This window comes from Drosophila innubila (genome assembly GCF_004354385.1).
Source record: "Drosophila innubila isolate TH190305 chromosome 3R unlocalized genomic scaffold, UK_Dinn_1.0 2_E_3R, whole genome shotgun sequence".
Taxonomy (NCBI): domain Eukaryota; kingdom Metazoa; phylum Arthropoda; class Insecta; order Diptera; family Drosophilidae; genus Drosophila; species Drosophila innubila.
The window spans coordinates 18,214,799-18,230,037 of NW_022995380.1; the positions used below are offsets into that span (position 1 = coordinate 18,214,799).

Genomic DNA, 15,239 nt, shown 5'->3' on the forward strand with positions numbered 1-15,239 from the left:
CATTTACACGAATGTCCACAATTGCACCTGTTGCTATTTGTTGAATTTCGAAAAACAGTTTTCCTCGTTGCCAGCCGACAAGAACTCAACCCTCTTTGGGCTTTTCCTCAATGAAGGTATTCGGGTTTTCATATCAACAAAAATTGCTGAACACGTCAGACGGAGTACACACAAAAATAATTTCGATATAGTACAAATTGAAGATAAAGCACCAAAATCAAAAAAATGGATGAAGTGGAGATTGCCAGTGTGGGCCAGTTCCAGACACTGGTGCGCTACAATAATCCGGTGCTTGTTGTAAAGCATCCGGATAAGAAGGGCGCACCGCTGACGGAGCTGGAAATGAAACGTCCTCAAACCGCTGGCGCTCTATTAGATACCAAAAAGGAAACAGAGGAGATATTGAACTCAATACTGCCACCACGTTGCTGGGAAGAGGATGGTCAGTTGTGGCAGCAATCTGTGTCGAGCACTCCGGCCACTCGGCAGGATGTCATCAATTTGCAGGAAATGCTGGACACTCGCTTGCAACAGACACAAGCCCGTGAAACTGGCATCTGTCCTGTACGCCGTGAACTCTATTCCCAGTGCTTTGGTGAGCTTTGACTGCAGCTTATATATATATGTATATAGTTCAACGAATATTTGTACTTGTAGATGAGATTATACGCCAGGTGACCATAAATTGTTCGGAGCGCGGTTTGCTGCTTCTGCGCATCCGCGACGAGATTGCCATGTCTATGGAGGCTTACGAGACTCTGTACTGCAGCTCCGTGGCATTTGGCATGCGCAAGGCTTTGCAGGCACACGAGGAGAAGGAAATGCTGCGTGATCGTGTCAAGACTCTGGAACAGGATAAGGAGGCACTTGAGGAAATCATTGCCGACATGAAAATGAAGCAGGAACAAGCCGAACGACGCAATGCTGAACTACGCGCCTCCGAGGAGAAGAAGTTCACCGAAGAGATTACCTTCCTGAAGAAGACCAATGCACAGCTCAAGGCACAGCTCGAGGGAATTACAGCCCCAAAGAAATAGATAGAACCCGTTACATGTGTGTGTATGTGTGTGTTTTGTATTTGTCGCGTTTAATGATTTGTTAGAACTTATTGCAATTAAATTTACTGAATAGCTAAGATTCATCCATGGTCGTCGTTTCTTCAGCTGCCTGCTGAGTGGACGTCTCTTTAACTGTTTCGGGTTCTTGTTTCTGTTGCTCCACTTCGGCCTCATCCACATTTATCTCGTTTAGTATGGGTGTGGGCTTGAAAGCTTCTGGCGTTTTCTTAGCTTTTTCATTCGCAACACGCTTCTGTGGTGGCTCCTCGTTGATCTCAGCTACATTTGAATCTACTGCGTCCTCCTCGTCATTTTCATCATCGTCTTCAGTTGGCAATTGTCTACGCAGTGCGCGCATTTCTTCCTCTGTGGGCAGTTTATCCTTAAGCTGTTCCATTTTGTTCATGTAGAGCTTATAGACAAACTCTGCCATTTCAGACATGTTTTCCACGGTTTTGCTGCCGTCATCGGTCAACGGGTCGGAGGTCAGTCTGTTGGTGGGATATTCATCTGAAGATACAAGGCGCAGCTTCAACGGGCGTTGCATAAGCTGTAAGCAAGCCAGGAGAATATAAGATTCAATGTTCCATTGTACATTTCACTTAACTCACCAATTTGAATGTCTGCTGCAGTTCCAAGCAGTTCTTAAACAACGAAACGCGTCCAAAGATGTAGAGACCAAGACGTGCACGACTCATGGCGACAACCAAGCGGCGAACATCACGCAGATGACCCACAGCCTTGGTGCGCACCAGAGAGATGAGTATGTAATCATTCTGCTGGCCCTGATACTTGTCAACGGTGGTAATCTTATGCGGCCAACCAATGAGCGGATTGTTGCCGCAGCGTGCATTGATAACGTCGCGTATAAGATGCTTCTGACCATTGTAGGTCGTCAGTATGGATATCTTAGCAGCAGGATAGCCCAGTAACCGCATATACATGTACAAAGCAACAATATACTCTGCCTCGGCGAGGTTCTATTTAAGCAAAGAGAGATATAGTATTAAGTATGTGCAATAGATAGAATCTTAAATCTACTCACCTGATAGAAGAACGGATTGGGTTCGCTTTCACCCACACCCTTGAAATCCTCCACATTGATGAGCTGATAGTCGTAAGCCAAGCCCGCATTTGCCTTCTTGTATTCGTCATGCTCAAAGATGTGCTGCAAGTCCGCCAGTTTCTTATACCGCCACTTGTACAAGGAACATATGCTGGAACGTGCACGTCCCTGACCATCCAGATCAACAGTGGGCACACCGAGGCGCACCAGTCTCGTAAACAGACTCTGCTCCATATTCGAGTACTTCTGGAAGGCCATATTCTTAATGACAGGCGGCAACTGATGGTGATCGCCAATCATGATCCAGCGTTTCAATCGATTCAGCCCGTCCAGTGGATTTTGCAGCAGTAGTGGTATAAAGGTCTCAATCTCCAAAATCTGAGCCGATTCCTCCATCAATATGTTGTCATAGCGAAAGCCAAGATTAACCAACTCCTTGCGTTTGAGCGCAGCATGTGTGCAGGTCATGGCAATGATTTTTGCCTCCTTCACCAATAAATACTTGGAGCGATCGAGGCCTGTGCGCAACAGCTCAAACGCCCGGAATTCCTCAAGCTCCGTAAATATATCTGAGATATAACGAAAGTTGGACTCGGCAATGCCCATGAGGTCATCAAAGCTCGTTGCCTTAAAGAGAGGTTGTGGTGCGTCGGCAAAGAATTTGCCAAAGGGAAACTCAGTCTCAAACAGTTGACTTAGCTTGCCCATGTCCGACTCCTCACGGTGTGCATCCATCTGACTTTGGAACTTCTCCCAACGCGCCATAACGTTGTACAGATAGAAGTAGCCCGCCGTCTCGCAGGTGTAAGCATTGTCTCCGCTCACACCGACCGCCTCCTGCAGCCGTTGCACTTGACTCAGCAAGTCCATGCGCTTGGCCAGCACATAGTTGACGCGACCATAACGACTGTAATCCTTCTCAGTTTCCAGCGCTTCCTCGCCATGGCCCAGACGCAACAGATGCCGTTCATCAATGTCCAGTGCCATGATTTTCTCAAAAAGCTGATTCAGCGCCTGATTGGAGTGTGTCACAATCAGCGTACGTTGATTGGGCTGATTGTGGTAGATGTTGGAAATGATCTGCACGGCAACATCCGTTTTGCCCGTACCCGGCGGACCCACCACCAGAGTAAGGCCAGGCTGCATTCCCGCTCGTATGGCTTCAATTTGCGTGGGCGTAAAGCGTATGCAATTTCTAAAATAAGATGTGGGATTAATTATTACACTTTTTAATCAATCTACAAAAAAAAAATTTTAAAAAATAGTTTCATTTATATGATTTAGCTAGTTTAAATTTGCAACTATTATTAAATTCTCCAATTAAAATTTTCTTTTAACCAGGGAATAATGCAGCAATCGGAACCGTAAGCCAAAACTAACCGTTTCATTTTTAGTACCGAAACCGGAACCATAACCGAAATAAATTCATCTTTTATGAACCGAAAACCGAAACGTTTATAATTTAGTTGATGTTTTTCATTAAATGTTAGTAATAGTTGCAAGAAATTAAACGCTTATTCTGTTGGACTTGTTCAGTAAGACTAAATGATTTAAGGGTGCTTACTGCTTGGGTTTGTCGCTGGGATAGGGACCTCTTGCCTCGTACTTGTACGGTTGCACAGTAATGGATTTAGTAACAGCTTGATGCTTGGCCTCCTCCTCCTCCTCTGCATCACTGTCCCGCTGTTCGGGCACGTCTTCGAAGATGAGACGATACGGCGGCTCCTTGTTCCCCTCCGCTGCCTCACACTTGAGCTCATAGTCTGGAAAACTCGCCTGCAAGTGATCATAGTCCAGGAAGGTGTCATTGAATTCGAGAGTACGCTCTTGATTGGGCATATTGCTGTAATGTGCCGCAGCTGGATCGCCGTAACCGAGGAGTATGTCATGCAGCCAGGGTGGCACTACGCACTCCGTGTTCATTAGATGGCGTATGGTCTCCAGTACGGCCTTAAAGTTGTTCTCCTTGGGCTTGCGGCGCATCAATATGTTGAAACTTTCGTAGACATCGTCAGAGCCCTGCAAGAAAAAGAAGGAATAGGATTAGGATTATAGGACATTAGGCAAATACTTTTGACACTTACGTCCTGCAAGTCGTCCATGTCCATGCGATACTGATTGGAGTCCAACCAGACGCGATAGTTGCGCTGCTCACCCGGCAATTGGGGGCGTGGTTCTGGTCCGTCCTCTATGACACGTCCATTGGCATCCAGCATGCCCTCCACCTCGCAGCCGCGCACGCTGACCAATCCCACTTGGGGTATAAAGGGTTCTCTGGGATTGTACTTGGTGCCGTAGGGTTGCGTGGGTTTGACTGTGATCAAAAAGCACACGTCATGTTTGCGCAGGTTCTCCCATTCATCCTTGATCTCGCGACGCACTGAGAGCGTTACGCCGACATCGGCACGCACTCGAGATGGCTTCTTCTCGCCAAGATGCGGCTTGGCCACCTCGACAACGGCAAAGCTGGCAATGGGCAGTGCCATGCGTGCCCAGCCGCCAAAGACAACGTCACCATCCTCCGACTGCCAGGGCAGCATGCGGCTGACCGCATCCTCAATGTCCTGACGGATCTCGTAGGTGGACTCCAGTCGAAACAGATTAAAGTTGCGCAGCAGATAATCGTGCAGCGTGAGGAATTGCAAATTGAGCTTGGGCAGAGCCAGGCAAGTGTCACCCGTGTAGTACTCCGATGGCACCACATTCTCATCCCAAATGATTTGCTCGGTGGGATACAGAGGCATCTCGTTCAGTGCCTCCAGCTGTGAGCACCGTTTCTCATGTCGCGTTATCAACAATTCACGCAAAAAATCCTCATCCAAGCGATGCCACTGAAACGGTTCAACAGCCTCATCCGGCACCAGATTAAGAAATGATGCAATCTGTTTCAGTCCATCCGCATCCAAGGATCCAAAATGCTTCTCCAGCGACTCCCGATTGTCCACAGTCGCCACATTGGACAAGGCAAAGACGCGCAGTGAGGAGAACTTGGCAAACATTGCACGCTGCAGCGAGGTTATCTTCTTATAATGCAATTGGGTCATATCGTGATCCGTTAGAGAGTTTCCAGTCACATCATTGATCTCGAATCGGGTGTAGAACTTAAGCATGTCCAACAACTAACAGAAACAATAATAACATAATCAATATGAAGGATAAAATACATAATTGTACACTTTCAACTGTAGAGTAATTAATAATGTAGATATCGTAAAGTATACTTATACCTAAGACTAGAACAAAACCAGCGAATAGAAAATCTTTAACTACAGATCTAATTTTGCAGAGACTGTAAATGTCGAAAAAATTAAACTGTACATTAGGGTGTATCGATTTGTTAATAAAAAAATTATGGTACCCCATATTCGTTAACTACGGTCAGTTCCAAGATGTTTTACCAAGAAATCATAGTTCTAAAATCAAATTCCCCTCTTTTTAAGTTAAAAAACGTGTTTTTTTGATATTTTTAGCATGAATTATTACCATATCTTTAATATTTATGGTCCGATCCGGACAATATTGGTATCAAAGCTCGTGCTCTACTTTCAAATTCAAAGACAAATTGTCCTTAAAATAGTTTTCGTCCTTGCAAGGACTAAAAACTCAAAAATTTTCAACTTAAAAAGCGCGGATTAGGAATTGATTTTAGAGCTATAGTTTCTTGGTGAAAACAGATTAGAATTGACCGTAGTTTACGTATATGGGTTACCATTTTCTTTTTTTTTTCGAAAAAATCAATGCACCCTAATGTACAGATTTAATTTTATTTGACGTTTACAGTCTCTGCAAAATATGCTCTGTAGATAAAGATTTTCTATTCACTAAATAAAGAGAAGGGTTATCCAAAAAGAAGATACAGCTACAGACAAACGGATATTTCTATAGTATTGCCTAAATAATTGTTATCTGTTGACTGTTTTAGTTTATGTTAAATAAAAAAATGAATAACATCTTAAACTTAACTAAAACTAAACAGAACCGCTCCTGTGCTGTTTCTCATATGGACGCATTGAATGGAACGTATTTTTTACTACCACACTACCTGTCTACACAATTCTACAATCTCTACAAAAACCCAACACACAGAGACATAAAGCGCTGCTCCTCTCTTTGAGAGTGCAATACAGGTAATTTCAACACAATTGCCATGTCAGTTGTGAGCCGGTCTGCTATTGCCGCTTAAGGGCAATACGTCATCAATTTGGTCAAGACGGGAAGAGCTTTGAATGTGCAGGTTTAAAAGTCTACAAACCTGTCAACCTTAACTTGGCATTGGCAGATTCCGAGAGCGTTAATTAAAGAGAGTCTAATTAAAAAGCGGTTTGGCTACACGAATGTCCTTATAGGGCAGTAAAAGTCGGAATCAGTGCGATGGGAATCAAATATCGCTGTGTAACTCTATATGACAATGGGGGAAAGGGAAAGACTTTTCTTGAAAAGGTCTAAGTTGTTCAAGAACTTAGCATTCAATGGAATTTTGAGTTTAGCTTTAAATTTAAAAAAAAAAAAAGAAATGTTGCACATATATGTACATATGTTTGCATGTTTGTTTTTACGGTAGATTAGTATGTGTGATATGATAAGGGCATTGGGGGAATACTCCTGCTCCAAAGTGCTGACAAGTGACGGATAATGAAAGACAAGGCACGCGTTTTGAATTGCTGCGAGGGGTTGCTGCAGTTGCAGTTTCCTAGATAAAGTGCTTTGGAAGTCTTATCACATCATCACACATCGTCAGACGAAACAACAAACAACAAATCACACACACATACACACAAGCATACGGACATGTACAGGGAAGCAAACTCATACACACGGAGACACGAGGGATTGCCGGTTCTTTGAGTCGCTTCCAATTGATAATTTCCGTCGTTTAATTTAAACAACAACAAAAGACATTGTTCACGCGCGTGTGTGTGTGTGTGTGTGAGTGAGAGAGTGAACGGAAGAGAGAATACATTTCAAAGCCCTACTTCAACTTTTTTTATGTTTGGTGGTTGCTGCTGCTTCTCTCCAGAATGAGAGTGGGAAAGGTAACGAATGTGGAACTCTACACTAAGTCCAATGCCAATGCTATTGCTGCTGTTGTTGTTGTTATTGTTGTTGTTATTGTTGTTGTTGTTGTTGCTGCTGCTCTCGCCGTTTCAGTCTGTGTTAGTGACTAGAAGTTAAGAGCGCGATGCAGACACAGCCAGAGTAAGTGTGAGAGAGAGCTAGTGTGAGAGAGCGAGAGCCAAAGAGACCGAGTGGTGTTCGCCTTCTCGATTTCTCAGTCAGTTGTTGGTCGGCGGAGCAGTTCGTTGTCTTTTGGAATTTTTGCGCAAACTGCATAAAAATACAAACAAAAATGTTGCTTAGCAAATAAGAAATTTAATATTGTGTGTGAAGAAAATAAAACAAAATATAGTTTTAATCTAATTCAACAACTGTGTATAACAAAAGCACAAAAAGTAGTTAAAAGAAAAGACGAAAACTGTCGCTTGACTGTCGATGACTTAGTTGTTGTCATGCAAGTCATGATCTTGGCTCGAAACCGGCATCAGTCACAGCCTTGATGACGCATTCGATTACGAGCCCGATTCCGATTACGAGTGCGAGTATCTGTAAATGTATCTGTCTCTGTATCTGTATCTGTAGCTATATTCGTGCGAGATGCTCATAAAAATGCTTGGCGCGCAAATTTGTCCATACCTGGCTAAAGGCAGCTGCCTTTTGCTGGCCCTGTTGGCCACACTGCGAGCCGTAGCTATCACAGCTCATGTGGCCGACAGCAGCTCCGTGGAAAGCACTGTGCCGATGGCCAACAATGATCCCAATGTGGTGCTGGTGAATAAGTGCTGTGAGAAGTTCGAGATACACGTGAATAATTCATGCCAGCAGGTCAATGAAACGGGTAAGAACTAACACACACACACACACACAAAAACCAGGCTAAAACACTGGTTGTCAATGGCAACACCACGCGCAATTAGCAGGAAAACTTGGCTATTGCCGGCTTGGCCATTCAACTTTATGGATTTTCGGGCTATTGGCATGCAACATATGGCATGCAACAAACACTTAATGCCCCATTTGCTGGCAATCAATGGAACAGCCATCAAAGGAGGGAGGGGGACACTTTAAAAAACAAACAGAGCTATCAAAACTTATGATTTATGCTAGAGTCTGTGAGGGAATGCAGCTTCACTTAAAGTGTAGATCTTAAGGGTGACTACTCATAGTGGCATAAGGTAACAGCTGGTCAAATATCCTAGAAATTGGTAACAAAACGTCAAATTTGTGTTGTTGATATAAGAAATCAATTGGAATTCGATTAAGTTAATTTCCAGTCTAAAATATATTTGTTTATTTGTTAGTATCAATTACCCTGATAGCTGAGATAATTTAATCAAGTTATTAATCAAATTTAGTCAGACAGATACTGAATCGAATTATAGAGATCATCATGAACTGTAGCTGTATCTGGATTATGCATTGTTCAGCACGTTCTGGCCATGGACACCATGGATATTTATAGACTCTGGAGTGTTTTATGATTTGCTTTGTTCAGTTGTGTCCATTGTTCGATTCCCTCTCTTCTTCTGTCGCTATCTCTCTCTCTTTATATGCCAATTGAAATGATCTGATGCTAATGCACTGTTCCATCTTTCCATACGTAAATATATAGATTATTTTGAGCCCATGTTTACCAGCTATGGCGGAGATCAGAACCGACCCGTGGCACATTTCAAGTTCGTCATTGGAGTGCCCAATTGTGGCTCCAAGCAGATGTGGCCCGTTCTGGACTACTCAGGCGTAAGTAACCTGACTGGACTTTTAATATTTTATTAATCCATGAGCTTATCTTTCAGAGCTATGACAAGCTGGTGCTCCTGGACGATGGCAAGCTGAGACACTATACAAATGCCGAGAATGAAAACGATGAACGACGCGGCGTGCAAACGGATTACGATGAAGATCTGGTAGAGGCGAATAAGCCACGTTACTATGACTATGAGCAGGGACAGTACTGCCTCGATAAGGTAACTTTATCAACTAAAAATTATTCAAATCATTCTTTTAATTCCATATTTCCATGTATCTTCCAGGCCGTTTCCCCGGAGCACAAGCACAGTCTATTTGCTCACATCTGTTTGGCCAAAAAGGAGAACAATTGGAACGATTCAAACTTTCTGCTGCGTAAAATTCTCAATCCCATATTCCATGGCATATCCTTGATTATTTTACTGATCATAGCCATCGTTTACTTCATTTTACCCACGCTCAGGTGAGAATCGTTTCATTAAAAATATAGTTGTTAAAATTAAGTTATTCATTCTGATTTCTGTTTAAATCGATTCCCTTTAGCAGAGATCTTGTTGGAAATATTGTGACTACAATTGCGATGTGTCTGATGGTCAGTCAGGCGGCGGATCTGGTCTGCATTTTCACGGATTTCACCAATCACGTTAGCTTCATTGTGGCAGATATAATACTGTGCTTCAGTTTGCTGGCGGCCTTCTTCTGGCTCAACAGTTTTGGCTATTACATTTGGAAGACGTTCCGGTCGAGGAATGTGTTCCTGCGTGTGACGGATGGACGCAAGTATTGCTACTATTCGGCCTATGCCTGGGGATGCACAGCAACGATGGCTGGACTTGCGGTATTTGCGCACTTTTTCCTGGATGCGGATTCATACAAGAAGGAGAATATGCGCGGGGAACAGCAGACAATTGGCTGGCTGGGCATCTGTATATTCTTTGCGCCGATTGCGTGCACCATCATCATCAACATCTTCTTCTATGTGACCACACGGAAGCTAATCAATCGCCGTACAGTCTACGGCCGGATTGCGCACAAACTAAAGGCCAAGTGAGTGATGGATGGTGTTGCGTATTTAGATTGAGATTCATTTGATTTACATTTGATTTGCAGCTTTATCATGTTCTCGCTGATGCTGTTGGTCATGTCATTTTCCTGGCTGTTCCTCACCATGTCCTGGCTAGCCCTGGACGGACTTCTTTATGCTCACATCGTAGTGAATGCGTTCCAGGCGCCGCTGTTGCTTTACATCTGCGTGCTGCGACAGCGTCATGTTACCTTCTTGCTAAAGAAGTCCTGCTGCTACAACGAGCCGCCGTCTTCAAGCGATTGGGGTGATGAGATGCACTACATGAATGGCAACGAATATTGAGCCAAGCGTCCACCGAGAGCGTTCAACTCGATCTGAGCTGAAGCCAAGTTATAGTTGAATACGAGCCGTAATCTATCAACTAGTTTTAGGATCTACTCGTAGCTATGCTAAGTGTTTTTGTGTAGTTTAACAATGTTAAACATTGAGATTTGTACTTAACAAGTAACTAATTTATAAAAACAACTTATTAAACAAGCAAAGTCTGACACATACCTGTCCAAATAGTTTGCCCTCCTCCCGCTGCACCAGCGGACTCATTAAAGCCCGCACAATCAGATGACAATCATCGAGGACTGTGTTGAAGAATCGGCGTGTGGGCAACAGTGCCTCCAGATCAATGATGAACTCCAAGAAGCGTTCGCAATAGTGCACGACATTGCTGTTGAGTTCGCCTTTAGCGGGAATGCGTTCCAATATCCGTAGAAAATCAATGATTAGGTTCTGCATGAAGTGACGCTCCCACATTACATCTGGCTTGGGACTATCTTTCTCCTTCTTCTGCAGACGCTTCCAGTACTTGCGCCATTCAGGCACATCCCGCAGCTCCTGTTCGCGGCGACCTGCATAACAGATGAAACAGAGCTGTAACTCGACCAGGTTACTTGCACAGCAGCTTTGAGTACTTACGCGGCTGCAGGCAGTGCCACATGGAGAGGGAGACTAGCCGCTTGGCCTGTTCGCGACACAGTTCGATTTCCATGCTGTTGAAGCAGTGATTGAGGAACATAAGCAGTGCTGTTCGTTCCCTCAGCGTGCTCTTATTTTCACTTGTTCCCGGAGCGGGCAAACACGACTCCAAGACGTGGCGAAAGAATGCTGGATACTGATCTGGCAATTGCTCAAACACATTCCAAACCTCAACGCGTTCGCGGAACTTCTCATTGGCCATTATCACTATGGACATGAGATGGGCATGTGTCGCCTTCTCGCGATTGTAATTGGGCCACAAATACTGCTCCAGATATTGGCTGAACTCCAGCATGTTGATGCGTCGCGCACTCGCTTTTCCGCTCGACATCTCATCTGCGTAAATGCGTTCGATGATGTCCCCATTGTAGGGCAAATGCTCGGACTTGGATTCCGGTGACCAATACTTTGATGCCAGCTAGAAATATCATTATTTTATTAGTTTCTGTAAACGTTTATTAAAACGTTTTAGCGGAGCACCCACCTGCCAAATAACATCAGAGCTGAACTGGGCCAAAGTTAAAGCTCCGGCCTTTTCCTTTGGCTTCTTGTTGGCCTCTTTAGCCGTCTGCGCTTGCGTTTGACTTCTGCGCTTCATTTTCACGCTTTTAAATGGCAAAAACTTAAATTAAAATAATTACCAAAACAAACGCCGGCTGCAAACGCGGCCAGTGTGACCACGGCTGGACAATATAAATTAATCGAATAGTATTTGAATACCTGTCATATCGATAGTTCACGATCTCATATATAAAGCAAACTATCGCAATTACCGCTCTGCCAACGCTAACAAAAAATGCAAATTTTAAAATGCAAAAAACTCAATAAAAAATTAATAAATTTTATGAAAATTAAAATTTAGAAATTAGACAAAATTAAGCTTAGCATCCGAAATTAAGTACAAAAATAAAAAACACACAATTTCGGAAATGTACTTGTTTTTTTAAGTACAAGAAATCGAACCATATCGGTAACTTTTACCGGATGGGCATCCCTCGGTTTTTGTTCTTTTTACAGAGTAAAAAATTAAGCACATCTTCGCTGTGGACGAATTGTTTATTAAAGTGAGTAGTTATATTCAAGTTGAGTGTGTGATTAACAATAGAACGTAAACATAACGAATTATTCGAATGTGAATGTGAATGCGAGTTTGCGTGTGCAGTGACAACCAAAATATATTGCCAAACAAAACACCGACAACATGGCCCACTCAATGCCGCCAGAAAACTTAAATGTAAGTTGTACGCTTTATTAAAGTTATTTATCACATAAACTGTTGAAATATATTAATTTGATTCCCAGAGCCATATCCTGGCAGTGCTCGGCTTACCATTGTTAGACAGACTACTGCAGTTGGAGATTTTATTCGAGCGCTGTACCGTGCGGCAAATACAAGAAATTTACCCGCTCATCGTTCACTCCATATTCGGAATTAATGGAAATGTACTTGGATGGGGTCTGCGGACGACGACGATGGAGAATGCGCCGCATTATTTCAACAGACTGCAGCATTTCTTTGGTGTCAACGGCGTGTGGATGCACGTTTGCCACAGGCTGTTGAGCGAGACCACAAAATTCGACATTGATATAAACTTGTTGCCGGTGAGTTGCAGCCACTTGTTGTGTCCGTCGTATGATTTTACCATGTTGTTCCTTTGCAGCGTAAATTCATTGGCATGCTGCAAGCGGGACCCATGTTTTATGCGGATCTGATCAACATTGATCCGCTGAAGCATCAAGTGAGCACGTTGTCCCTCAACACATTTGACTTTTACGTATTCCACTTTGTGCTGTATGCGTTGCAACCACTGCACACGATCAATCCTATTGCCATGCAGATTCACAACGAACGCAGCAAAACAATCTATCAGTTACTGGCAGCCGAGTACTTGGATAACTTTCTGCCGCAGTTTCCGGACGCAGCCATCGAGCCGGCGAACTTTTGTGGCAGCGTCAAGGCGCCGCAGCAGATACCCGCACAGTCGTTGCAACCACAGCGTCAGCTGCGTTACCTCAAGCTGCCAAGCTCGTATCGCAATGGCAACGGTCAGGGAGGAGTTGTCAGCAACAGTGGCAACACATCGCCACAGTCCGCTGACGGAAGCGGAGCTGGCGGACGTGCCTATGTCTGGCGATCCGAGTCCGTGCTGTACTTTTTTGTGGACATCTGGTTGCGATACGACATTGAGTCGGAGCACCATCTGCCCAGCAGCGATTTTGTGCGGGGAGTTCGCACGCTCATTAAGCAAATCCATTTCTTTGCCAATGCATCCCGCTTAGATCACAGTTCGTTGTGTGCTCTGAGAAAGGTATCGCTTACCATGGTCAAGGCCCGCATCTATGCGTTCCTCTGCAGTCTGATCGATCGCTGGCCACTGGACAGTTCCCTGAGCGTTGTGCTGGAGCTCTGGCTAAGCTATATACAGCCCTGGCGATACACGTTGGCTTCCAACAATAACAGAACGTAGGTTAGCTGCATTTAATTAACTGATTTGTATGACTAATTTGTTGTTTTAACTACAGTATAGGCATTTATTATGAGCCACCAATAGCAAACTCGTTTGACGGCTTCATCATTGACAATCTGATTGTCTACACACACATCTTCATGCAGCTCCTGCCTCGGTTTGAACGTCTGGACTACTCCGTATACCGCAATGCATATATGCTGCATCGACTGGCCAAGACGTTTGCACAGCAGGATTTGTTTGATCGTCTGCAGCGTTTTGAGCGTCTGCACTCGGGCAATGCCTATGGCTTTGATTCCCCGCAACGCCAGGTGAACATGATGAAGTATGTTGCACTTGATAAAGATTGTCTAATCTGTGAAGGATCATAATTTAATCATATTCTCTATGCACATTGCAGCAAGTCTCATAACAGCTCGTACAATGCCCAATGGAATCCCTTGGTCAGTTCTAGTATACCAAAGCTATTCAGTGAGCCAATGCACTCGCAGATTCAAAGCTTCCTCTATGTCATCAGCATGGCCCGCAATTCCGTGCTGTCGGACATAAGTGCGTTGCGAAGGGAAATCTCAGAACGTCAACGTTCAGAGGGATACATGAAAAACTTGTTTAAGAAGCTGTTTGGCGAGTCCACGCAAGATGAATTAACGCTGCAGGAACTCAGTCGTATACCAGAGGTCCTGCGACAGTGTATAGATGCATTCTGTCGAATATTTTCTGTATGTTTTTGCTAATCTTTGTCCTATACAATCCGACATCAAGTTAACTATTTTCTTTTCATAGGTTGACGCTGGAAGCTTGTCCATGCATGAGACACTCCCTGTGGAGCCGAGTCCTCCGGTATCACCTTCCGGGCAAAACTTTAGCTTTTTCAATTCTAACGATTGCTTGGACACTTCCAAATTGACGCCGCATCAAATGTCGCTGAATGCCTCAAACATGCAACCCTCCATTGATCCCGCGCTGCTGCCAATACAATCGAATGAGTTTAGGCCACTGATCAGACTGTTGCACCTCATATCCGAGCTGATTAATTATAAGGTAAGTTTCCGCAGAACTAAAAATTCTTATGGTATTAATATTCTCGAATTCCTATTCAGTATGGCAGCCAAATTGAAGCATTTTACGCCCGGCAGGATTTCTTCGGCAAGTTCTCACGACAACTGTTAAGCGCACCCATGACAGAACAATGGTTTGAGAACTGCGGCGGGAATGTGGACATACAAGAGAAGCAGCTGCCGGCAAGGCTTACTCTGCGTCCACTGGGCTCCATTTCCGCACTTTTTATGATGACAATTGCACTGATCCTTGGATACTTGTGGTGTGGTGTGGCTCCACTTGGACTGGTTATTTTGTGTTTGCTGTTCCTGTCTTACTATATGCTCATGGCGGCATTATCCTAAGCAGCTAAATTTATATATTTATATAACAATAACAATTAAATGGACAATTATGGACACTTGCGAATCGTTTTATCTCCCAAGACCTTCAGCATTTATTATGCTTCGGCAGAGAGTTCGTGCATTCGTTATATCTTTTCATATATCTTATCAACTGTAATAAAGAGTCATAAATCATTGCTAAGTTACTTTACACTAGCTAAATAAATGGAAATGACTTTCGGATTCAGTGGTATTATCAATCCGTTGATCAATTCCATAAACCTGAAATAGAAGCGATAGAAAGGACATGAAAAAAGTGTTAGAAATGGAGCTTTAATCGGTCAAATTATAAGTTTTGCCAAATGTACTGTTAAGGAGGGCATAGAAGATTCGCGCTGTCTGATT

The 15,239-nt window shown here is 43.8% G+C and overlaps 4 protein-coding genes across 5 annotated transcripts; 3 read left to right on the forward strand and 1 right to left on the reverse strand.

Annotated features, from left to right (window-relative positions):
- The first annotated feature begins 107 nt into the window (after positions 1-107).
- On the forward strand, positions 108-1,141 carry LOC117793017 (putative inner dynein arm light chain, axonemal). The gene is made up of 2 exons (XM_034633385.1): positions 108-595; positions 658-1,141. Exons 1-2 carry the CDS (start codon positions 226-228, stop codon positions 1,035-1,037), a joined length of 750 nt encoding a protein of 249 aa, XP_034489276.1. The 5' UTR covers positions 108-225; the 3' UTR covers positions 1,038-1,141.
- On the reverse strand, positions 1,053-11,666 carry LOC117793015 (RNA helicase aquarius). Its single transcript, XM_034633381.1, has 8 exons — positions 11,469-11,666; positions 10,925-11,402; positions 10,511-10,857; positions 4,209-5,243; positions 3,689-4,143; positions 2,104-3,319; positions 1,670-2,038; positions 1,053-1,608 (listed from the first exon to the last, which is right to left on the reverse strand). Exons 1-8 carry the CDS (start codon positions 11,580-11,582, stop codon positions 1,132-1,134), a joined length of 4,491 nt encoding a protein of 1,496 aa, XP_034489272.1. The 5' UTR covers positions 11,583-11,666; the 3' UTR covers positions 1,053-1,131.
- Positions 7,400-10,509, forward strand: LOC117793016 (probable G-protein coupled receptor Mth-like 5). 2 transcript variants are annotated; one of them, XM_034633382.1, is made up of 6 exons: positions 7,400-8,017; positions 8,792-8,919; positions 8,976-9,146; positions 9,213-9,391; positions 9,472-9,975; positions 10,039-10,509. In XM_034633382.1, exons 1-6 carry the CDS (start codon positions 7,777-7,779, stop codon positions 10,295-10,297), a joined length of 1,482 nt encoding a protein of 493 aa, XP_034489273.1. In that variant the 5' UTR covers positions 7,400-7,776; the 3' UTR covers positions 10,298-10,509. The 2 variants fall into 2 exon arrangements, with proteins under 2 accessions (XP_034489273.1, XP_034489274.1); XM_034633383.1 differs by having other exon boundaries at positions 9,475-9,975.
- A 455-nt stretch (positions 11,667-12,121) lies between the features above and the next one.
- On the forward strand, positions 12,122-14,916 carry LOC117792059 (sphingomyelin phosphodiesterase 4). The gene is made up of 7 exons (XM_034632014.1): positions 12,122-12,218; positions 12,287-12,586; positions 12,646-13,448; positions 13,508-13,777; positions 13,853-14,171; positions 14,236-14,493; positions 14,553-14,916. The coding sequence occupies exons 1-7, from the start codon at positions 12,186-12,188 to the stop codon at positions 14,853-14,855; spliced, it is 2,286 nt and encodes a 761-aa protein (XP_034487905.1). The 5' UTR covers positions 12,122-12,185; the 3' UTR covers positions 14,856-14,916.
- The last annotated feature ends 323 nt before the right edge of the window (positions 14,917-15,239 follow it).